The sequence below is a fragment of the Gordionus sp. m RMFG-2023 genome, chromosome 3, assembly GCF_954871325.1.
Source record: "Gordionus sp. m RMFG-2023 chromosome 3, tfGorSpeb1-WG-v2, whole genome shotgun sequence".
Taxonomy (NCBI): domain Eukaryota; kingdom Metazoa; phylum Nematomorpha; class Gordioida; order Chordodea; family Parachordodidae; genus Gordionus; species Gordionus sp. m RMFG-2023.
The window spans coordinates 22389735-22415774 of NC_088777.1; the positions used below are offsets into that span (position 1 = coordinate 22389735).

General features: G+C 23.7%; 2 protein-coding genes and 1 long non-coding RNA gene across 8 annotated transcripts in view; 2 read left to right on the plus strand and 1 right to left on the minus strand.

Moving 5' to 3' along the window:
* The window catches only part of LOC135925657 (GATA zinc finger domain-containing protein 14-like), a 45583-nt gene extending 37568 nt beyond the window's left edge, over positions 1-8015 (plus strand). The window contains exons 4-7 of the mRNA XM_065461068.1: positions 5380-5551; positions 6000-6060; positions 6401-6567; positions 7802-8015. Coding sequence (XP_065317140.1) covers positions 5380-5551; positions 6000-6060; positions 6401-6567; positions 7802-7879 — 478 coding nt within the window. The 3' untranslated portion in view covers positions 7880-8015. The remainder of the gene's footprint in view (positions 1-5379; positions 5552-5999; positions 6061-6400; positions 6568-7801) is intronic.
* The window catches only part of LOC135925658 (GPALPP motifs-containing protein 1-like), a 46801-nt gene extending 24769 nt beyond the window's left edge, over positions 1-22032 (minus strand). Inside the window, exons 1-7 of one of the 5 annotated variants that reach the window (XM_065461070.1) lie at positions 21777-22032; positions 21651-21722; positions 21566-21609; positions 21385-21525; positions 21244-21342; positions 21148-21195; positions 8154-8394 (exon numbers count right to left, since the gene is read on the minus strand). In XM_065461070.1, coding sequence (XP_065317142.1) covers positions 8221-8394; positions 21148-21195; positions 21244-21342; positions 21385-21525; positions 21566-21609; positions 21651-21722; positions 21777-21906 — 708 coding nt within the window. In that variant the 5' untranslated portion in view covers positions 21907-22032 and the 3' untranslated portion in view covers positions 8154-8220. Of the gene's footprint in view, positions 1-8153; positions 8395-18632; positions 18973-20654; positions 20834-21147; positions 21196-21243; positions 21343-21384; positions 21526-21565; positions 21610-21650 lie in introns of those variants that run through there. The other 4 variants (XM_065461073.1, XM_065461069.1, XM_065461072.1 and 1 more) reach the window with 4 other exon arrangements.
* A 1256-nt stretch (positions 22033-23288) lies between these two features.
* LOC135926119 (uncharacterized) lies at positions 23289-25437 on the plus strand. Of its 2 annotated transcripts, XR_010571787.1 has the most exons (4): positions 23289-23807; positions 23866-24970; positions 25009-25119; positions 25257-25437. It is a non-coding gene; the product is annotated as an uncharacterized LOC135926119 (long non-coding RNA). The 2 variants fall into 2 exon arrangements; XR_010571786.1 differs by lacking the exon at positions 25257-25437 and having other exon boundaries at positions 25009-25246.
* Positions 25438-26040: the final 603 nt, after the last annotated feature.

Sequence of the window (26040 nt, forward strand, 5' to 3'; positions counted from 1 at the left end):
TTAAAAATTGTATTATTTTTCAATTTCTTATCTTATTCAGAATTATAATTTAAAAAGGAATTAGGAAAAATATCTAGGATCAGTTCTCTAAAACAATATTGCTTCATAGTTTTATTCCATATATATATTTTATTTAAACAATTTTTTTTTTCACTATTTTATTCTTTAAATTTATTAACAATTTGCAGTTAAACCAATAGCAATACTAAAACAAGAAAACCCATTATAATATTTTGTTAATCTTAATGTTAGTTCCCAATCCTATACTATAGTTTATTTGCTTATATTTTAATTTTATGATTAAGCTTTTCAAAATATTATGAAAGAATACTTCTTTTAATGATTAATATCCATGATTTAATATTCTATTATTAAAGTAATGTTTAAAATAATAATATATTAATTAATCTTTTTGCCTTCATATGTTTTTTAAGTTTGAACTGCTGGACATTAAGGTTGAAATATTAGCGTTTGGACATAATTTACATTTACCAAGTGTAGATTTTGTACCCTTAATTTTCTTTATTGGTATAAAATATGGTTCAAATTGGGGCCAAGAAAGGGTTAAACTGAAGAAGTATTATGGACATAATATTCTTAAAATAAATTATGAATAATAATATTATTAGGGCTGTGCCGATATTTAGCGTTTCCGAAAATATCGGATCGGGCCGATACCTGTAAAAAACCGATCCGATCTTTTTACTTTTCTTTTTTTTGTTATTTTATTTTATGTTATATTTATTTTACATTATTTTAATATTTTCTAAATAATTTTTAAAAATTTTATTTTTTAAAAAAAATTGATTTATAGTATTTTAAAAGTTTTTTTTATAAAAATAGAAAGGAACACCCAAAGTTTTATTTATTTTAAATCTTTTTAAATAACGCTAATTTTTTTATTTTTTTTTTAAATATGGTATCTGAATTATGGAAATATTTTACAAAAGATAAAGATAATTTTGCAAAATGTGTTATCTGCGGAATCATCTGAGTCTGCCTTCAGTACGGCAGGAGATATAGATATTCCATATCGTAGAAGCTTATTCCCAGAAAATCTAGAGGCTCTCATATTTATTAAAAAATCTAATATATTATAATTTTATATATTAAATATTACAATTTTTTAATTCCAACATAAAATGGATATATTATTAAATATATATTTTTTTATTATAGTCTTAATTGTAGAAATAAAAAAATATAATTATTCATAATTCGATTTTTTACATAAAAAATATTGATTTCTTAATTACATTTGGTTCAAACGGGGGGTGATTAAAAATCAGTAAAAATATCGGATCGGTTTTGAAACAATATTGGATCGGATCGGTGAAAAATATGTGGATCGGCACAGCCCTAATTATTATTAACATTTACTTTGAATTTTGATTGAATATTCATTCGACTGAAAATTTAACAACGAGAATTTAAAAAAAGAAGGAATGGTGGTTGATATAAATTAATAACTCGTAAATTATTTATAATCAAAAATAAATAAAAGTAATGATCAACGTTTTGCATTACCATTACTCAAAAAAAGGGGAGGGTTACCGTTACTCGTTATCTCTAGAAGATGGTAACGAAGTTAGTAACGACGTTACTTTTTTATGTTACTTTACAGCACTAATAATAATCAAATAAATAAAAAATAAATTTATAACAATTAATTATTACACTTATAATAACCAAATAAAATAATAAGTATTTCAGATAATAATATTAGCTTAAGTAGTATAATGTTAAACACTTACTATTTCGAATAAAAAATTATACAAATAAAGCATCATTCGATTCGTGTTTTTTTAACTTATTTTGTGTTCTAAAAGGTTGGTAAGAGAGTAAAAATAATATTTTTTTATTATAGTGGGGTTGTGCCGATCCACATATTTTTCACCTATATCCGATATTGCTTCAAATCCGATTCGAATTTTATAATGATTTTTTACCACCTTCCCCCCCCCCTTTGAACCAAAATGCATTTAATTTTATTTAATATTTTTTATTTCAACAATTGAGACTATTATTTAAAAGAAAAATTATATTATAAGAGACAAAAAAATTATATTATATTTAATAATGTATCCATTTTATTTTGAAACATATATATGTTGGTAAGAATTATAAAATTATAATATATTAGATTTTTTTTAAATAAATATGAGAGCCTCTAAAATTTCTGGTAATAAGCTTCTACGATGTGGACTATCTTACTGAAGGCAGACTCAGATGGGATACTGTTGCAGGAGGCGCCAAAAAATTTACATACAAGTTTTGACAAAGCTGAAAATTTTTAAGCAATAATTCGCCAATAGTCAAGTAGATCCACAGGGGATATAATATCAATGTTATTAGAATTATCTAAATAAACAGATATAAAATTCGCTAAAATAGTGGGTTTCATACAAACCTAACCTTTTGTTGGGTTTGAAATAATCAGATACCACCCAAACAAATGGGTCCATCATTACCCAACCAAGCAATGTAAGATAATATATGAAAAATGTTAATATGTCTAGATATAGATTCTTTTAAATATTCCTGGATTTCTGTCGAGTATAGCAGGTCATCTACATTACAATTGATTTTAATTATTTTATTTATTACTAGTTTCTCTTTGATTTTCAATTTATAACATCCCTTAAATTAAATTTGCATTTTATAAAGTTAAGTGAAACATTTTCCTCATTGTCATTAACTAAAGTTATCATTAAAACCTAAATTTATTTTTAAAAAAAAATAAAACCTGGCAAATCTTTATTATTGGGAGTTGGAAATTAAACATTATTATCACCTTTAGTAAAAGGCACACATGCTGTCTTGAGCTTTTCAATGTATGAAATGTCTTTTGGTAAAAAGAAATTCTTATAACGAAGATCAAGTAATGTTTCGATTAAATAATTGTCATCATCATAAATATCAAAAAACCAAGTTCTTTATTGATTATTAATGGTATCCTTTATGGTCTCACACTTCTAGCTGTGTCCCCATTATTCGTTAATTCACTTTTCAGAATTTCAACAAAGGTTATAACATTGCTAATTGAACATGATGATTCCTGACTTATTTCTTTTGTTATCATCTAAATTGGTTCCAGAACATTAATCATATAATGGAAGATTTCCCAAATTATGATTATCGATAATGAACAGCTGTACTGCCCTTTTTTGCTATATCATTCGTGTTCGAGCATGTAATATGTAGAATCCCAACATCGGCACGTCCTGGATTAATTTGTGCCCAACTAAATCGAATTTGAATTTTTTTAAAACTATTTTGTGAAATAAAAGAATGTTAGCAGAGTTTCTAACCAAACCGGAATGAACCGTTATAATTTTCTGTAGGGCTGTGCCGATATTAAATATAGGATCGGATCGGTACCGATATTTAGCGTTTATATCGGATCGGACCGATACGTGTATAAACTTGATCCGATCTTTTTTACTAAAAATACAATTCTTAAAACTTTTGAATAATGTTTGAATTATTATTACATAATATTTATTATTTTTTATAAAAAAATTTTTTAAAAAAATAATAAATTTCCCCAAGTTTCGAGTTACTATTTTTCATTAATAATATTTTCTTTATTTTTAAACAATGCAAATGTTATTTATTTTTTAAATAGATTTTTAGTTTTTTTATAAAAATAGAAAGGAACACCCAAAGTTTTATTTATTTTAAATTTTTAAAAAAATACTCTAATTTTATCATTTATACTTTAAATAAAAGAATTATTTTAAACATGGTTTCTGAATTATGGAAATAAAAGACAAAGATAATTTTGCAAAATGAGTTATCTGCGGAATTCTAATTTCACGGGGAGGATTACTAAAAATTATTTTTAAAAATCTAATATATTAATAATTTTATATATTAAATATTACAATTATAATTCATACCAACATAAAATGGACATATTATATTTATTTTATCTATTATAATATAATTTTTTAAAAATTATTGTTGAAATAAAAAAATTAAATTAAATGCATAATTCTTTTGCATAAAAAATATTGATATCTTAATTACATTTGTTTCAAAGAGGGGTAGTGAAAAATCAATATAAATATCGGATCGGTTTTGAACCAATATCAAATCGGTGAAAAATATGTGAATCGGCACAGCCCTAATTTTCTGTACCGTAACCGAATCATTATAAAGAAAATATAAAAAGAGCGAACCTAACTGTTATAAATATTTTAAACCAGTTCAAAACGGTTTTAAAAAATAATTAATTTTAAATTACTAACCTAAATTTGAAATTTTTACCTTGGGGGCAATTTTTAAATTCGTGATTTCTTTTCAAATTAAAATTTTTTTATATTATCTACATATCAATCAATACCAAGTTTATTGTTTTTACTTTAAATACTCAATTTAATAGAGATGAGGCAAATTATCAGTTAATTAGATAAGATATAATCTTAAAATCACACAAAACTATTCTTGGCTAAATTAACAAGTTTATTCTTATATATATTAATTATTAATTCGTTTTTATAATAATACTTGCTAATAATTTAGGGAAAAATCATATAATTCTACCATTAATAACTAACATCTAATAAAAATCAAGTACTGACAATTTTTAATAAAATACTATTATATATAATTTCTTATTAATTAATATATTCAAAAAAAGTTTATCTTAGTTTATATGGAATATGACAAAATGGGTAATTTAAGTTAAACTATTAGTATCTATTTATATTTAGTTTAATATCAAAATGTAAAACTTGCTATTATTTTTAACTCAATATAAGTCTATTTAAAAACACATAAATAAATTTTAAAAAAGTATAAAAATAATTTAATGTAATGTTAGTTAACTTATTTAAACTGAAGATTTATAGTAAGATTTTTGATTATTTAAAAAAACAGATTTAGAAGAATATTCATTACAAATGCCATTTTTTAATCATATTTTCTATTTTGCATATATGAATAATGGTAAATGCTAACTAACATATTATTTTAATTAGGGCCACCGATCCAATATTTGTATTGATTTTCATCCCCCCCCCCCCCCTTTGAACCATATGTAATTAAGAAATCAATATTTTTTGTGCCAAAAATCGAATTATGAATTTAATTTAATTTTTATATTTCTAAAATAATTTAAAAAAGTTTACGGATATTGGTATTATTAAAGAAATCTTCATTATTCCTCCCCGTGAAATTAGAATTCCGCAGATAACGCATTTTGCAAAATTATTTTTGTCTTTTGTAAAATATTTCCATAATTCAGATACCATATTTAAAAAAATTCTTTTATTTAAAGTATAAATAATAAAATTGGCGTTATTATTTACGATATATCCCTAAGAAACATAGCATATGAATTATATCCATTTTCTTTATCCAAAAACTTGATAGAGCTAACATTCTAGAGGAGAGTAGAAGAAGTACTAATAGGAATAGAGATAACAATGATGTGGCTCCTAGCAGTACGAATCTCAGTGAACAACACAGTAATAGAAGAAATAGACATCAAGTTACCAATCCTAGGAATTATAATCGTTTAGTGACTCAAACTAACAATTATGAGGTTATTATATTCTTTAAAGATTTTTCTAAGATCAGGGGCCCGAACCGTTATGTATATAGGTTGCAAGTGCTAAAAGTTTAAAAGATATTGGTAAGTTTAGAAAGTTGATTCCCAAGGAAATAAAATGTCTCGATTTAAAAAAACAATAGCCTTTTATTTCATCTTTAAGACGATTTAAGAAAATTAATTTCTTTTCGTTTTTTAAAACAATTTAACTTACGGTTCTGGAAATTGTAAAGATTTGTTCCAGTCAATCTGTTTGGCTCAAATATGGGGCCCTGTTTGTGACATTGTACATAAAATATATAATAAGCACTTTGTTCAAAGTTTACAAATTTTATATGTAGTGATATAAATCCATAATTTATATTCCTTTTTTGAAAAACAAAATAAGTATTTTATATTAATCATCAAAACACCTATATATTTTATAATTTTATTTATGCAGGCGTTATTGAATTTGACTGAGAGACTGGGAGATGCCAAATCTAAAGGGCTCACAAAATTAGGTAGAAATTTAAATTTTTTAGTTGTATATGGCCATGGGACAGGCTTAATATTTTTCAGATACTGATCTTATTTATTTTTCTCTAGTTTAATTTCAATCTAATTTGTATTAAATATAGTTTCATATTTTGGTGTTAAAATTTGATTTAAGATTACAAGTTTGAGTTATGATTTATTTAATTAATTACATTTTCAAAATAAAAAATATCGAATTTATGTTATTTTAAATGAATGTGATACGTAATTTTCTTCTATTTGATTGGTGTTTATATTTTAGATATATAAGATGGTGTAGAATTAAAAAAATGAGTAGGATGGAACTGACTATATATTTAAAATTAGATATAGAATGTTTGGTATGCTTTCGTTTCAACCCCGAAAGCCATCACAGCAATAGCAATCAAACATCTTGCGTTATATGCATGACCGATTTTGAAGCCAGATCTCTCATAAGAGTTATGCCGTGCAATCATGAATACCACTCTAAATGCATTGATAAATGGCTCAAAGTACGATTTAAAAAATAAATATGATTTTTTGATTTAATTGTTCACGAAACTTCATATTAAGATTACTCGAATGTCGGGCGCTCATATTAACTTTTAAAGTTATTTTCATAAACTAATCTATGTCAATTTTTAAATAAGTTTTTACAGATTACAATATTTGGATTCATAAGGTTTTTAAAAGTATTTTTTACACATTAGAAAAAAATTCTAGTTTTAAAATATTTTAATTTCACATATTCATAAACTATGTTTTATCTAATACTTTTAATATTGAAAATTAAAAACAAGTTTGGACAATAATAAAAAATATCTATTTTTGAGTGTAATCAATATATTAGATAACTGATTGCAATATAGACTTGATTTTGAGCATACCGAGGCGCGTAGCCAGGAATTTTCTACGGGGAGGGGGGGGGGGGGGTAACTTTTTTAATATTGAAATGATTTTGTGGAACATTTGAAATTTATTTGAATCAATCATATTTTAAAAATGACAATTTCAAACACAAATAATAAAAAATATTATAGCTCTTTAACCCGGTACAATAAAATTAATCATAGGATATACATGAAACAAAACGAGTATATGATAAAACACGAAATAGCAAATATTAAAAATATGATTTCAAAAGTTATCAATAATCATGCATAGAAAATACCATTGAAAGAGATGAATACTTTGAGCAGCGCCATCTTATTTTGCCTGTTTTATGAGGGCATACGAGTAACCCCAGGGTGAATTAGATCCATTATAAAAATTTAACTTAATAAAATAAATTTTTTTGTCTTTTTATAAAGATGAGTGTATTCATTATAATCCAAAACTATGCCTTTATAATTCAATCTTAAGTAAAAATTTGATGGAAAAGCGGATTTTTTCTCGAGATTTATATTTATTAATTTCCGGGAGTTTCCTGGAACCACCATTCCGTCCAAAATACACCAAATAAAGCTCTTGAAAACTACTTATTTCTTCAAATGATGATAAAAATATTAAAGAGAATTGGAAGTTTGTAAAAGTTTTAAAAACAATTTAATATTGCTTTACTTTAACACTTTTTCCATAAATTTTACAAGAAAATCTAGTGTTATATAATAAAATTATGTTTAATTACTAATTTTTCGTTAATAACGATAAATAAATATAGATAAGTATAATTTAATTTAAATTTTCATAGATCATTTTGATTTTAATATATACTTATATAATCTTTTTTTAATATTAAAAATCCAGAATAATAGAACATGTCCAATTTGTAGATGCGATATAGCCGAAAGAATCGCCACTATTCGGAAAAAACTCAGAATTTAATCAAATATATTGTACAAATCTTTGCTCAAATTATCTACAAAATTATTTTATTTAAATCTCAGGATTTTTTTCTATTCGATTATGATATATTATAATAAATTATATACCGCTTTTTTTAAATATCAGCATTCTAATATAATTGTATCCAAAAAATTATTATTAGAAATCTTGAATTTATGATTTTTAAATTTATATACTAACAAATATGAAAATAAAAATCATACAAAACAATAAAAATTCTTTAAAATATAATACATATAAAAGAATGTGCAAGTTGAAGACGAATAATTATAATTTATGTTAATAAAATCGTAATAAGGTCACTACACCCAATATAAATATCATGAATTTTTTGATTTCGAGAATTTATTCGATAAGGAGTTATCCTGACCTAATAAAGTTTTGTAATTTGATTTTTGAGTTAAATTGGATATTTCTTTAATTTTCATATCCGTTTCTCTGTCGAAAGGAACTCTTTCTTTCTTTTTATCTGAGATTTGGTTTTCTTTAAGTTCCTATAAAAATTATAAATGGTTAGACTATATAAGTATATAATACCTAAATGAATTAAAATTATTGAGTATGTGAAGTGTGAAAAAAAGTTTAGTGTATATCGAGATACATGATACTTCTCAAAGAGAAATCCGAGATACATTCGGGTATTAAAGAATTTTTCAGACTCGACCTGGGTATATTTAAAAAAATTAAAATACGTCCTGGCCCTGGTATATAGTATGTTTAAGCTAAACATGTAAGAGTATAAATTGAAATTTGTGTTCATAGACCGATTTTTTTTAGTAAATTTTGAAAATTCCACTTATAGCAGGCATTTTTAAATCTGAGCATATATAGAGTACCTAGATGGTAAATTTTGCCATAAAATTTGTTATTTTTAATTTATAAGAAAAATTAATATAAATAAAAAAATTCGGGCAAAATTTTCTGTGTTAACAGTCGGCACTGGTCATAATCAGGTCTGAAAATTTAAAAAAACGAGCGCTATGAATAATTTAAATTTTAAAGATTTGGTAAAATCCAGATGTTATTAACCTACGACATATATGCGGAGGTGTAGTCGGAGGGCATGCAGAGCTCCGGAAATTTTAGTCCCTCTACCAGAAATTTCCAAAAAAAATTGAATTTTTTTAATATTAGAAACATTTTTTACCATGATTAATTACATTTGTACATTTTTAATTCAAAAACTAAACCTTCCCTATTTTAATTGATTATCCAACGATCATATCTGATATTGTTTAAATTACGGATTAAGAATTAGCGGTGTGTTATAGGCACTAAATTCCTATCAGATTTCGCCTTGATATCATGTTCAATTTTAATTATCCAATCCGTTTTTAAAGCTTCAGGCCAGGGTTTAACAAAAATCTTCAAATTAAAATTTGAAGATTTTTTCGCCCAAAATTTTGAGAAAAAAATCTTTGAAGATTAATTTTTTACGAAAATTTTTTCGTTATAATAAATTTGAGCTTGCTCAAAGAAGATTTTTGAGCAAAATAAAAAAAAATTTTGTAATTTTATAATATACTAAAATCTTTAGTAAGAAAATCTTTATTATAATAAAACATTTTTTTGATCCTAAAATTTTTTGTACAAATATTTTGTGATTTTTTAAAAATAAAATTTTTGAGATATATGCTTTTATTTTATTTTTTGATCTTAGAAAAATATTATTTCATAAGTTGTGTTGTGTAAATGTGAGAATTTAACGATTACATTTTTTTTGATATTTGGTGTTTTGTCATAATTAATGTTTTATATTTAATGTAAAGTATAAAAGTGACATATTCTCTCAGAATCTTTAAAAATAATTTTAATTAAAATAAGCTAGTTGAGCATGTTTCAAGATGGTTTCATTGATTATAAAGGATATAAAGGTGACAATTGTCATAATCGTAATTTTTGAACTTTTTTGAGTTATTTTTAAGTAAATAAGTAAAAATATGTTTTGTAAATATGGTAAATTAAAATTTCAGTGAAGATGTACCATAGAAAAGTGACAATTGTCATAATCTTTAATTATCAACATTTTTAAATTTTTTTAAAGCAAATAAATAAAAAAATGTTTTGTAAACATGTTAAATTAAAATTTCATCAAATATGTATCTTACAATTGTCATAACCGTTATTTTTTAATTTTTTTAAAGCTTATAGGTAAAATTATATATTTTGAACATTTTTAATTTCAGTGAAGATGTACCATAGAAAGTGGCATTGTTATTATTAAGCTTTTTCTAATTTTTTGTAGTAATGAGCTTACTACCTATAAAGGTGACAATTGTCTTATTACTCATTTTATATATTTTTAAATTAAACATAAGTAAAAATGTTCTGATATAATTTAAAACTAGACAATTATCTAATTCTCAACTCCCTTTTGAAATTATTTTAGTATATATATTTTTGAAATTATCGTGTTACTCATTTCCATTAATTTAAATATAATATGTTTTTGGAAAACAAATTTCTGTGCAGATAATAATAGTATTATATATGAAATTTTTAGATGCTAGAATGGATTTCAACTAAAAAGATGCACTAAATACATGATATCTTTACGACAAAAACATTTCATAATAAACAGGCACTTTTTTGCAATCACGCTCGATATAGAGATCAAGTTTGGTTTTTTTATAATCTTTTGTAGGAGGCAAAATCAAGGTTGGATGTTCTTTATACGGGTCAATAATTTGCAATTGTTTCCAGGTTGCAAATATATGTTCCTAAAATAAAAAAGATGCATATTATAAGTTTATTAATTTACCCTGGCCAATACTTTATCGTCTTCTGAAGGATATTTCCCATTTTCATAATGGAATCTTGGATCCATATAAATAGCACTTCGAAATGCATCATTTTGAAAGAGAAAACTTTCTCTCATGTTCAAACACTCTAAAATATTTTTAGATAACTGGTTATCCATTTCTTTCAGTTCCATTTTACATTCTAGCCAAGAGGCAAAATAATCACCAATTACAATTTTTTTTTTTGTAATTTCAGAGTAAATAAGTATAATGGCATTAGTACAGAAGTGCCAAATTGAATTATATCCCATAAATCCAATTTCTGGGTATAACTCACCCATTTTAACATAAAATTCTTTATTATCTATAAGATTTTTTAACATGAGATATGTACTATTCCACCTAGTAATAGTATCTAGAGTGGGTTTGGTAACTTTATCCATTATAAATAAATTTTTATATTTTTGAGATTTTATTAATTTTATGATGTCCCGAATTTTGACTAAATCCAATTTTAAATATATTTTTATAAAACTATTCACAGCTAATTGTATAGTATGAGCTGAACATCTTATACAGCTTAGACCAAAGCTTTTGCTCATATCGTCTAATATATTGTCTGTATTGTCATAATAATCGTCAATACCCTCTGGTATTTCTTCATCAGAGAAAACTGAAATGTTTTCATCAATACATATATTATCTTGACCGCTCAAACTAGTATCAAAAATTTCGCTGAATTTGTTTTCATCAACATTTGATAAATCATTTTGATCTTTTGCAATAATATTAACCATTTTTAATCATATTCGCGCCGTTATCCACTGTAATGCTATAAATTTGTTTTAAATCAAGTTGGTATTTTTTTAAAATGGTATGTATCTCTTCTTTTAGGTTAGCACCTGTATGATTTTTAAGAAGTTCTATCATTCCAAGTGTTCGCACTTCTATATGGCCATCTTTTATATACTGAACATTGATGCCTAATATTGATTTATTATATCTGGTAGCTGTATCAATTTTGAAAGAAATCAGCTTGTTTTTTAATTCGCGTATAATTTGTAATCTAATTTCGGATGCGGTATATTTTATTTTGTCGACCACTGAACGAGTATTTATTTTTATTTGAAGAGAATGACATATGGGGTCTAGTAATATACGGAAGCCCTCATAATTGACCATATTAATGGGTAAATTATTAACTGTAGTCAGCCGTACTATAGATTCAAAAACCTAAAAAATAAATATTGATTTTTATTGTGTCATTTAAATATTTTGAAATACTTTTGATTTATCTATTTTAATTTTTTAGAATTTTTCTTTTGCTGTATTTCTAGCATTGAATGACGAATCACTATTAGATTCATCTGCTTTCATTAGTCAATATTTTTCTTGCTAAATAGGCTTATAACGAGAGATTTTAAATATTAAATGCATATAAAAATTATTAAGATATATTTATAATTAATTCTAAAATCTTAATCCTTTAAATTAATAATTATAAATCTACACAATCTAGTTTTCCAATATAATTTAAAATGTCATCGATAGAGATTGATATAAAAGATATTGGTGCAGATAATATATACAAAGTTATTTCTCTGTACAATGATATGTAATTTCCTTCATGAAATATCGCATAAAATTTATTCTCGAAAAAAAAACAAGGTATAAATATCATTGTAAGATGTGCCAAGTAAATTTTATCCTAACTAGAAACTTCAAAGAGGAAATATTTTAATATCCTCAAACTTAATATAATATGAATAAAACATAGATGAGTTTATGTGATAGTTGATTTTCTGACCCAGTCTATGACAATAACATATTTAAGAATTTTTTTATAAATTAAAATTACAAGAAATATATTAGCATCTCATTTTATCACTTAAAAATTATTATGTACCTATCTACTCGTATATATAATAACATTTTTTGTCCCTTATCTATGATACATCCTCACTGATATTTTAATTTAACATGTTTAGGATATATATCTTTAGCTATTTGCTTTAAAAAAATTGGAAAAAGTTTAAAAATAACGATTATGACAATTGTCACCTATCTATGATACATCCTCACTGAATTTTTAATTTAACATGTTTAGAATATATATTTTTAGCTATTTTCTTTAAAAAATGATAAAAATAGCGATTATGAAAATTGTCACCTATCTATGATACATCCTCTTAAATTTTTAATTCAACATGTTTAGAATATATATTTTTAGCTATTTCCTTTAAAAAAATTTGAAAAAGTTCAAAAATAGCGATTATGACAATTGTCACCTATATATGATACATCCTCACTGAATTTTTAATTTAACATGTTTTGAATATATAATTTTAGCTATTTCCTTTAAAAAAATTGAAAAAGTTCAAAAATAGCGATTATGACAATTGTCACCTATCTATGATACATCCTCACTGAATTTTTAATTTAACATGTTTAGAATATATATTTTTAGCTATTTCCTTTAAAAAAATTAAAGTTCAAAAATAACGATTATGACAATTGTCACCTATCTATGATACATCCTCACTGAATTTTTAATTTAACATGTTTAGAATATATAATTTTAGCTATTTCCTTTAAAAAAATTTGAAAAAGTTCAAAAATAGCGATTATGACAATTGTCACCTATCTATGATACATCATCACTGAATTTTTAATTTAACATGTTTAGAATATATATTTTTAGATATTTCCTTTAAAAAAATTTGAAAAAGTTCATAAATAACGATTATGACAATTGTCACCTATTTATGATACATCCTCACTGAATTTTTAATTTAACATGTTTAGAATATATAATTTTAGCTATTTCCTTTAAAAAAATTTGAAAAAGTTCAAAAATAGCGATTATGACAATTGTCACCTATCTATGATACATCATCACTGAATTTTTAATTTAACATGTTTAGAATGTATATTTTTAGATATTTTATTAAAAAAATTTGAAAAAGTTCAAAAAGTTCAAAAATAGCGATTATGACAATTGTCACCTATATATGATACTTCCTCACTGAATTTTTAATTTAACATGTTTAGAATATATATTTTTAGATATTTCCTTTAAAAAAATTGAAAAAAGTTCAAAAATAACGATTATGACAATTGTCACCTACCTATGATACATCCTCACTGAATTTTTAATTTAACATGTTTAGAATATATATTTTTAGCTATTTCCTTTAAAAAAATTTGAAAAAGTTCAAAAATAGCGATTATGACAATTGTCACCTATCTATGATACATCCTCACTGAATTTTTAATTTAACATGTTTAGAATATATATTTTTAGCTATTTCCTTTAAAAAAATTGAAAAAAGTTCAAAAATAACGATTATGACAATTGTCACCTATCTATGATACATCCTCATTGAATTTTTAATTTAACATGTTTTGAATATATAATTTTATCTATTTCCTTTAAAAAAATTGAAAAAGTTCAAAAATAACGATTATGACAATTGTCACCTATCTATGATACATCCTCACTGAATTTTTAATTTAACATGTTTAGAATATATATTTTTAGCTATTTCCTTTAAAAAAACTCAAAAAGGCTCAAAAATGGCGATTATGACAATTGTCACTTATCTATGGTACATCTTCACTGAAATTTTGATTAACATGTCTACAATATATATTTTTATCTATTTCATTTAAAAAAGTTCAAAAATAACCATCATAACAAATGGCTCTTTTCTATGGTGCATTTTCACTTAAAAATTTAAAAAAATAACTATGATGAATAGTTAATCCAGAGTATTATAATTTAAAGAAGCTTTAAGTAACTTTCCCGCCTATAATATTAATATATACTAAATGTTATTTGACTTTTGGTCAAAAAAAATGATCTAGATATTGGGTTAAGGGTGAAAAAAAGCAATCCTAACTTTAAGTCGACTTTAAAAAAAAAGATCCATATTTTGGGTCGGATTGAATAAAACGACCCGATGTTTGAGTCTGAGTCAGAAAAACGACCCAAACTTTGAGTTGGAGTCGAAAAATACGACCCAAACTTCAAGTTTTAGTCGAAAAATATGACCCAAACTTCAAGTTTGAGTCGTAAAAAACGACCCATATTTTGGGTCGAAGTCGAAAAAAACGACCCAAATTTTTAGTCGGAGTCGTAAAAAACGACCCATATTTTGGGTCGAAGTCGAAAAAAAAGACCCAAATTTTGAGTCGGAGTCGTAAAAAACGACCCATATTTTGGGTCGAGGTCGTTTTTTTCGGCTTGGACTTGGGTCGGAGTCGAAAAAAACGACCCATATTTTGGGTCGAAGTCGTTTTTTTCGGCTTGAACTCGGGTCGAAGTCGTAAAAAACGACCAAAACTTTGAGTTAGAGTCGAAAAAAACGACCCAAAATTTGGGTGAGCTCTGTTCGAGCCGACTCGGCTAAGCCGATTAACAACACTAGGGTTAGGTGTTGATAGAAATCAAAATACCAAGAAATTTATTAAAAAATGAATTCATATAGTATGTGTTATTGAATGAATAAAACCCTTTCGCGCCCTAAATATTTCCCATGAACAAAAAATACTTGCACTTTGATATAATAAAATAATCATTTTGACATAATAAAATAATGATTTTGACAGGTTAATGATAAAATATGAAATAATAAATATTGTTTTATAAATTAATATCTCTAAGTACCAACCATTAGTTTCTTTAAATATAAAAATTAATTGATTAAAAATTTTAATGACATCGCTGGGCGCGAAAGGGTTAATCAATTTTAAAATTTTTATTTATTTTATTGATTGAAACACTTATTTATTGTTATTTTAATTTAGTAAGACTATGCCGATTTTAGAAAATTCGATCCAATATTTATATTGTTTTGGGTAATTTTATGATAATACTTTTATTTTGTATATAATTTCATAATAATAATAAATTAATATTTGTAATATTTTAAAATTATCAAATTATTTTAAAAAATTGAGTAGAGAAAATTTTGATATTATTTTTGGCGTCTATGAAATGAACAAGATTCTGATTCATATATTCAAGAACTATAAACTTGGTTGAATATATTTTATTAATATTCATTAAGTATATGTTATATGGGCAAAAAATTTTATAATAAAGTAATAAATTGAATTTCTTTTATCGATAGACAATTTCTATAATTGAATGAAAGCCCCATTTATTGTTATTTTCACTTACAAGATGAATAATCCTTTAAATTATATCAAATAGTCCAAGAAAAACCATTAAAAACTGATTAATATTTAATTTTATAAAAAGATGCCCCCTTTCGGGAAAATATTTATACACTTTTCTAAACATTTTTATCGATTTTGAGAATGAAGATGGCCGCGTCCCAGACCAATTTTTTTTTATAAATATAAAAGAAGAGTTTAATAATGTCTACTAAATTTTTTTAAAAAATTGAAGGTCGTATTATTTCCAAAAAATCGTTTTTAGTCCTTATATATTAAATAAAATGGCCGGAAATTGGGAAAAAAATAAAAAATTTTTTTTATCTAAAAGTAGAATCTTTGTACGTAATTTTGATATTAAATTTGTTATTTACAATTATGTAGTTTTTAAGATATGCTTAATTGAATGAAGGCAGATAATGGTAAAAATACGTCATTTTTGACACTTTGAACCCTAATATCTTCAAAAATATAAATGTTAGGAGGCTAAAATTTTGGCTATTTCTTAGTTACATCGACCTTTCTTTGCTTACCAAATTTTAAAAAAATCGAAGGGGGTCGGCCGAATCGTGGTTGATTTGTCATGGAATGACCCATAATCTTAATGTTAATTTTTATTTTTCCTATCATCTTAATGTTAATTTTTTCTATCTCCTATCTTCTTAATGCTAAATAAATTGATGGAGACTATATATCTCTAATGTTAAATTTTAAGAAAATTTCATCACGGGATTCGAACCTATGACTTAACGTTTTAAAGGCAAACGTTCTTCCCACTCAACCACCTTCTATATTAAATTTTGTAATATAATCTTTCTTATATATTATTAATTTGCTATTAACATATTTTTCGATTAATTTATATAATTTAGATCTTATTGTCTTATATTAAAAAAAATACTATCTTCACCTCAAATTATGTATGATAAGAATATTAAATTTAAAATAGTAAATTAAATTATATTTAGACAATTGAAAAATAAACATTTATCTCATATTCACCTCATATTATGTATGATAAGAATATTAAATTTAAAATAGTAAATTAAATTATATTTAGCCAATTGAAAAATAAACATTTATCTCATATATTCAATCAAAGTAAAATTTATTAATTTTTATAAATTATTTTTATATTACAATTTAGATTTAACAAACAAATTTAAATTATTTACCATCCCAAAATATGGCAGAAAAAATAATTATTTACTTAAAATGCAATAAATAAAATAGATATTTTGAAATTATATTAAAATATTATTTTTTTTAAAAATATCTAACAACATCATATTTTATCAACTTCCATTCCATCATATTTTATATTTCAACAATTTCCTAAATTTTATCTAGAATTAAATTTAGAGCCTACAAGTTTTATATATTTAATTATATTATATATAATATAAATAAATTCTAGGTTTTAATAATGTCCTCCATTATAGATATAGAAGTTAATACATCCTCTATTGATGTATTATAAATTAATTATCATTTCTTAATATAGATTTTCTTCACTGTATGATGACAGTAACATATTGGTAGCAATAATTCACCCAAAAATTAACTAAATTGGCTTTTATTAATCTGCCACAAAATCTGTTGGTAAAAGAAAAGTTAATTGCCCATTTAGAAATAGCATGATCAACCACATGCAGATGCTTCAAATGAATGTATGGATGAAATAGATACTTTTTTAAGAAAAATTCTTCATAAAATGCTCGTCCCATTAATAAATTTTTTTATTCAAATGATGATTCAATGAATATTTTTAATATTTATGTTAACTTAAAAAAAATATTTATTGAATATAACAAACCTTTGCCATCAAGCGCTCCTGTGGAGCGCTTGTTTAGTAAAGCTAATCATGTGCTTAATGAAAGTCTTTGATGTTTAAATGATAATAACTTAGAAAAAATTTTATTTTTAAAGGCTAATTTTAATTATAAATATATATTCTAATTATTATACTTATATTATATTATTCAATTACAATAAATTTATATCATACATAATTTATTTTTATATTGGTTAATTTTGCATCGATCAGTAATTTTCTTCAGATTTAAATAAGAAAAAAATCGTGATCCTTTTTTTTAAAAAAAGGTCGATCCTGGGATCCTCTTTTTTTGAAAAGATCGTGATCGGGATCCGATCTTTTTAAAAGGATCAATTAACAAGCCTGGCAATAGCATATCTCTGCAAAATTTTTAACTCACTGCATATATTCCTAAGTATATATATACTGTACTGATTTTATAGCATATAATTGTAACTCGAAGTTCAAATTTAGGCTAAAATTATTAAAATAGCACAAAAATATATTATCAATTATTCACAGTGATATATAATAAATATCAACTGCATAATTTACATTTAGCATGATACATATGAATTTATAAAAAGTAAATAAATATTGGCTGATATTTTTAATTTAAACCCGAAAAAAATAACCCTCATAAATTAAAAAGATTGATCTAAAAATTTCTAAACAGATAAGAAAAAATCTTTGATAATTAATTTTCCTATTTCTTTTTGATATATATTTTGTTGCGGAAATTTTAAAGAATAAACATACAATAAATAAAATTATGACGTTTTATTAGTATTGAAAGGACTTAAATTGTTGTCCTTATTCGACTTAATTTTGATACTTAATGCTGTTTAGCTGTAAACGGCATCATCGTTCATCTGTAAAAGATTTTATAGATAATAAAAAAAATAATAGAATATTTTTAAAAAAGACAATTCTCAATTAAACAAAACGATAAAATCGGGTCTAATTGCCAATTTGTTGAGGTGTAATGCTGAAATTTTTTTATTAGATGCTTAAAAAATTGAAATAAATTAAATTTTAAAAAAATTTTTAAATAATGGGGGGAAAACGGGTAAAAAATTTAGACTAATGGGCGGGCGGGTAAGGAATTGACTAATGGGCAGGGCGGGCGGATATATTTTTTGAAAACTATGGACGGGCTGGGCAGGCGGGTTAAGTTTTTTAAAACATTGGACCTCTAGTTCTTATTTTAAAATCTGTCAATAGCGGACATTAGTGATAATCGTCTGATAGGGATAGTACTAACTCGCACCATTTGATATCATGCGTAGTGTCTTTGCTTGGATTTGTTGAAGGTAGAAATTAACTGATTGTTTCTTCATAATTCGAAAATAATGAGGAGTTATACAATGACGTGTTTTAAATAATTGGTTATAATGATAATGAATTACTCTTGGTTTAAGTGAACTATAATAAATAAAATAACTATCTTATAGAAATAAGTCTGATATAATTTATTTTTAATTAAGGGCTGTGCCGATCCACATATTTTTCACCGATCCGATATTGGTTTAAACCCGATCCGATATTTATATTGATTTTTCACCATTCCCCTTCGAACCAAATGTAATTAAGAAATCAATATTTTTTATGCAAAAAATCGATTTATGCATTCAATTTAATTTTTTTATTTCTAAAATAAGATTAAAAAGTTTACGGATATTGGTAGTATTAAATGAATTTTTCATTATTCCTCCCCGTGAAATTAGAATTCTGCAGATAACGCATTTTGCAAAATTATCTTCCATAATTCAGATAACATATTTAAAAAAATTCTTTTATTTAAAGTATAAATAATAAAATTGGCAGTATTTTAAAAGATTTAAAATAAATAATTGGGTGTTCCTTTCTATTTTTATAAAAAAACTTTTAAAATACTATAAATCTATTTTAAAAAATAATTAAAATTTAAGAGGTGTTGTGCATTTGCATTGTTTAAAAAAAAATTATTTAGAAAATATAATTAATGTAAAATAAATATATATAAAATAACAAAAAAAGAAAAATAAAAAAATCGGATCGGATCGGGTTTTTTACAGGTATCGGCCCTATCCGATATTTTTGGAAAACTCGATATATCGGTGCCGATCCGATTCGATAATTAATATCAGCACAGCCCTAATTCAACCTCAAGGAAATATAGTCCAATCCAAATTTAAGGTTCCTATCCTAATTGATAAAATTAAGAAACACAAACCCAAGGTTATTATGCTTTATTATTATTAATAAAAAATATTAGGAAGAAGGAAAAGACATGTTTAAATAAATTTAATAATTAAATACTGTTTGTCAAAATTAATTTATTTTATTCCTCCCTATAAAATAAGATGATGATAATTTTAATACAATGACTAAAATAAATATGAACAAGAAAATAATTAAATTGAATGATTATCTTGTTTGAATAAAACAGTTGATGTTAAAAAATAAAATAATAATAAATTTAATTAAAAATATAAAGAAAGGAAAGAAAGAAAAACAACAAAATTAATGCAATAATTCATAGAAAAAATGTCAAAGTTAATAATGTATTTTTTTTTAATAAAATATAAAAAAATATCTGTATTTGTCAAGAAAATTAAGGTAATCTTTATACTGATATAAGTATCCTTAAAAAAGATACAGAGTACAATATACAAAAGCCTCCGTTTGATGAAACTCATGAAATGTGTTTATTACCAATAGATTTATATATTTAAAAAAAATATTAATGGAGAAAATAAAAACTTAAATTTTATTTAGTTTTTTATGATTTTAAGCATAGAAAAATAAATTATAAAGGGCATTTGAAACCATGAAACTTATTGAGTATGTTTATTACCAATATATTTCTATGTTATAAATAACCATTATAATATATCAAAATACATACTTTTGTACCCTTATATAAAGGAAAATTCTAATTATCATTATAGATAGCACTCTCTATAATTGTTTTTTTTTATTCCTATAATTATAAATTCTAAATAAATATTTAATTCTTATTTTCTCCATTAATATTGGTACTTAAATATTTAAATAATTTGTAATAAACATATTTAATGATTCAAATACCCTTTTTGAAGGCCCATATCTTGGGATATATTTGAGCTAGGGCATTAAAATTTGAATTTGTATAAAGTATACAATCTATTTAACCTTTATGCAAAATCACTGGTCGATTTGTCATAAATCCCCCTATATTTTTTATATAATTGAACAATAAATCCATAATTAGTATATTTTTAGACTATTTTTTAACCCAGCCAAAGGTTAGGAAGAAAAATTTTTACAATAATTTACTCTAATAGAATAATTCTTACAACTGATATCATTGATCAAATCTATCAGCTTACATCTAGTTTCAAAAAATTACCTGCAATTATTAAGATAGAAAATAAAGTATCTTGTATCTTAAATAAAAATAATCCAATACCTATCTCTGATTATGAAATTGTTGATAAAATATATATTAATAAAAAATGCTTATATTTGGTGGATTTAAAATATACTTTATGCTTTTTCAGGTCTTTGTGAATTTCAATTAATGGTTTTAACTTCTAAATAGATATATATATATATATTAAAACATTTAATATAATTAATACAATTTCAGAGATAAGTTTTTGCTTCTCTGAGTAATGCTTTTCCAAAATATCAATATTTTGTCTTTTAATAACTGAGTCATTTTTAGATTTTATCCTTTTCTATCAATTAGATAATACTACTCATTAAAATAAAATATATACTTTTCCAGGAGTATCAGTCCAAGATTCATCAATAAAGTGGCCTGTATCAAAGTTACGCTTTTTAAAAGATTGAGGGTTTAAAGTTTTTTGCTTATTTGGTAAAGTAATCATCCATTCTTCTCTTTTATTGAATATTTGATCCTTTGGAATTATTAGATCAGATATAAAAGCTTAGGTTAACCTCTTCCTTTTCCTTCATTCTAAGAAATTTCTTAAAATCAGCATCTAAAATGAGATGACTATTAATATAAATTAATTATTACAACCTTCATTTTGGTAATCTTTTTTATAACTTTCTAAAGATGGGCCAAGCTCATCACTAGATGATTCTTCCACCTCTTCCAATTCATTAATGGTTAATTTATTTTCATAACTATTGGCAAAATGTTTACTTAATACCTCTCTAAAATTAGACGGAATTTTTGGCCCTATTGATTTTTCTTCCAAAATGATTTTAACTTCATTTGAATATGTCTCTTTTAATTTTGGAGGTAATATTGGTCCATAATTGTCATCTGACATTAGAATTCAAATAGGAAATCGAATAGTATTTCAAATGAAAGATGACACCTTGTCAGCCGGGGATGTAAATGATGATCAATTATATTAAGTGTTGCAAACGATTCGTTTTTTGAAGAAAATGATGAACGGCATTCCTTTTATTTTGGACGAACTTTGAACGTGAACGCGTTCCTATTTTTTATGACGAACGCGTTCGAATTTAACGTTCGTTCAATTTTAAAACACTTTATTTTTATTTATTTAAAAATTTTATATAATCAATATTTTGAGAAAAAAGTCTTATAATTTATAATTAGATGTTTTTCCGTTTTCACATTTCAATTTTTTTAACATGCCATTATTATAATTTATTATTTTGTATATTATAGTTTATATTTTAGTTTAATAGATTAACATAAGCATGGAAATTATTATTTCATCATCATCATGTGATTCTGAAATTTCAAAATCAGATGATTTAACATTTCCATAGCCCAAATTTGATAAATATTTTACAGTAACATCCTATATTAAAGGAACTAATTCAATACTTACCAAATGTAAAATGTGCCAAAAAGTATTATAAAAGTTTCGAAATCTTCAAGTTCTAATTTTAAACATTTGTTTGTAATATTAATTATATATAATATAAATAAGTAAAATCAATAAATTTGAAGAAAAAATGCATTTGGACTATTAGACCCACAATAACGATAGTCATTTTAAACTTAATTTTTTTTTAGTAGATAACAATATTGTCAACGATTGATAGGCGCACAATGATATATATAACTATAGATTGGCGATTCATTATGCATTATAAAAGTGTCCACATATTGTAATCAGCTGTAGCGCCATTTTGTAGTTTGGTTATCCATTATTTGTCAGCAAGAAATATTAATATATAGAAAACAAGTCTACTACGATAATTTAGTTTTAAAGGTTTCGATTTATGATATAATATTTTATAGTATCTTTTATTCTTAAATTTTCATAAGACTTTTTTTATGAAGGTGGTCTAGGTGATTATATTTAAAAAATAAATCTAAGACTAACCCACCTTTTAATTTTTAAAAATATAGTTTAACCTAATCCTGCATGGACTTATAAATCTTATGTTAATCCATCTTAGGATACATGCAAAACAGATCTTTTAATATCACTTTTATTATTTTATTTAGATAATGGGAGTGTGCTGTGTTCATAATTGTAATAAAACAAATAAAATAGAATCTAATACACATATTTCTTATCATAAGTATATATATTATTTTTTATATGCAACATATTTATTACATAAAGCATTAATTAGCTACAAACATTGAAAAAAAATCCTTATTTAGTAAAAATATAAAGTTTTCTCATTTTTATTGCTAGGACAAATAATGCTTCTTCCTCTTGAGTTGATAAGATTTCTATTTTGAACTTTGCCTAAATATTTTTCTGGATAAAATATTAAGTTAGCCATTTTTAAAATACATATTTACTATGATACAGTTTCATTTTAAATATTTGTAAGAAATATGTAAACCATATATATATTAATAAAGGCTCTGCCAATCAACAAATTTTCACTGATTCAATACTATATTACTAATAACTGATCTGATATTTATATTGATTTTTATATACTATCTATCTTTGTATCAATGTCATAAATATATCTTATATTTTACTCATTATTATTCACCTATTTTTAAATATAGATTTCCATTAAAATCCAAATAATTATTGGAAAAATGGTTACAGGCTATAAATAGGAAAAATTTTATGCCTAATAAATATAGTATTATTTGTGGAAGGCATTTTAAAAATACTTGTTTCATTCATACTTTAGTTTCATTCATACTTTATCCGGAAAGATTTTATTGAAGGAAGATTCAATTCCATCGATATTTAGTATATCTAAGCCACTTCATGATGTATGTTAACAATATCATTACATAGTTAAAACAATATTTTAAAATGTATACTTTTTAGAAAACGAATGTTTATTCAAATAACATACAAACACCATTAAAAAGTGATATATTATATGAAAATGATCCAATTATACATATAATAAATGATCATAATTATTCCGCGACATGAAATTTTTTATATGAACAGTTCTTGGTAATCTTTACAAAATATCTGAAATTTAGAAAAAAAATTTTAGTCTAACAATTTAAAAAATTAATCACAAATTTTTAACCGCAATTTAAGAAAAATATATAAACTAAAAATTAATTTTATTTAACATACGTTCAAGAGTTTACTTAGGGCTATAAAATGAGCCATAATAGATATACATAGTGCATCTAGTATAAAAGTTATCCCAATTTTAAAAATTCATTTTTTTCAAAAAATGACCAAGCTGAGCCACTTTGAAGCCCTATATCTCCGGTTCTAATAGAGTTAAGAGTCTAATATTTTGGATTCGTCACTTACAATACTTTACTAACTTAAATACCAAATTTTAACAAAATCTGAGATGGTCGGGTTGTAAAGTGATTGATTTGACATGGAATGACCCAATGAAATTGGATACTACAATTACAGGAAATTGCATTTCCTTAGATAATACTCAATTAATATGTTCAAATTTTCAAAATAATCATGACGATGATTTTAATTCTATCAAAACTATTTCAAATCCAATAATACCACAGGCATTATCTTATTATTTTAGCCAAACAAATCCTCATATCCCGAAATTATCATTATATTTAGATAATTTAACAACTTATATTTCGGGATATATAGTACAACAACTTATTAAAGAAAAAAAGGTACGATGTGATGTTTGCATTAATGCAATGGTCAGTGATTCATATATTGATAATAATATAAATAATATGCTCATAAATTTTAAAAATAATGGGGGGTTAGTGATTCCTTCTTCTAGTATGTCATGCAGAATTTGTGAAAGTTCATTTAGAACTTATCAAAATGATATTAAACGTAAAAATATTATTAAAAAAATGGAAGTGTTGGTTTTTTCCACAATAATTGGTACAAATATTTTTATTGATCTTACTGAACATATTAATGATGAGATTGGTTACAGCCATTTTCAAATTCTTGTAAAATTAATTGTTCAAAGGTAATCATTTATTAGTTTTAATACTATTTTTTTTAAAGATATTTAAATATTAGATTTTTTCATTTTGCTGACTTGAGAAACCAGGAATTGAGAACTGGTATGAGGCAAAATCTTACAAAAGCAATACAATTTAATAATCATTAAGTCATGTAAATTAATATTTATATCTTCTTTTATTTTTTAAAAATTATATTGTATAAAGAACAGGCCTGATATAAGACATATTATAAAAATTATGATATTATATATAATCTATGCTAATGTAAATATTTTTTATTTTTTATAGGTGATGATAGAATCAAAAAGAATGAATGTTTATAATCAAAGATAATATGAATGTGAATCATCACATTATTAAAAATACATTTTGTTTTTTAAAGTGTACACATTTATATTTTTATATATTTTGTATAAACCTTATTTAAATGATTTATATAATAATTTATACTCATGCAAAAAATGTTATTATTACACTATGTTTTTATTGAAAAAAAATAAAAGATGTTTTCATTTGTCATTTATAATTAAGATGAAATAATTAAAACAAAAAAAATTATAAATGATTATTACAATAAAAATTAAGTGAGATGAGCTCTCAACCCATCTTTTAAGATGGTTTAACTTATTTCATCTAGAACACATAATCCAAAAAAATTTTTAATTGACAGGATATTTTTATATAAAATCTTATTTTCTTAACGTAATTAATTGATCTTCATCTACTTTTAGAGTATATCTTTGGTTCATCCTTTATAATAAAATTAATAAATACAAAATAAAAATAAAAATAGGTTAAAAAAGTAAGAAAAAAATTAACATTGATTTCTCTTATTAGTAAAACAAAATTTGTAGATTTTATTTAATTATATCTATACAGATCTTTTATATAAATTTTGATTATTATTTTAAGGTATAAATTACTTACCTAAAATTAAAAGTACCAGCAACTACAATAAATATCGGTGCATCATTTTTATTTATTAATAAGATATGAATCATAAAATATTATTATATTTAATAATAAGGATTCCATAAATGAACAATAAGTGGATAGTAAGATTTTTTTTGAA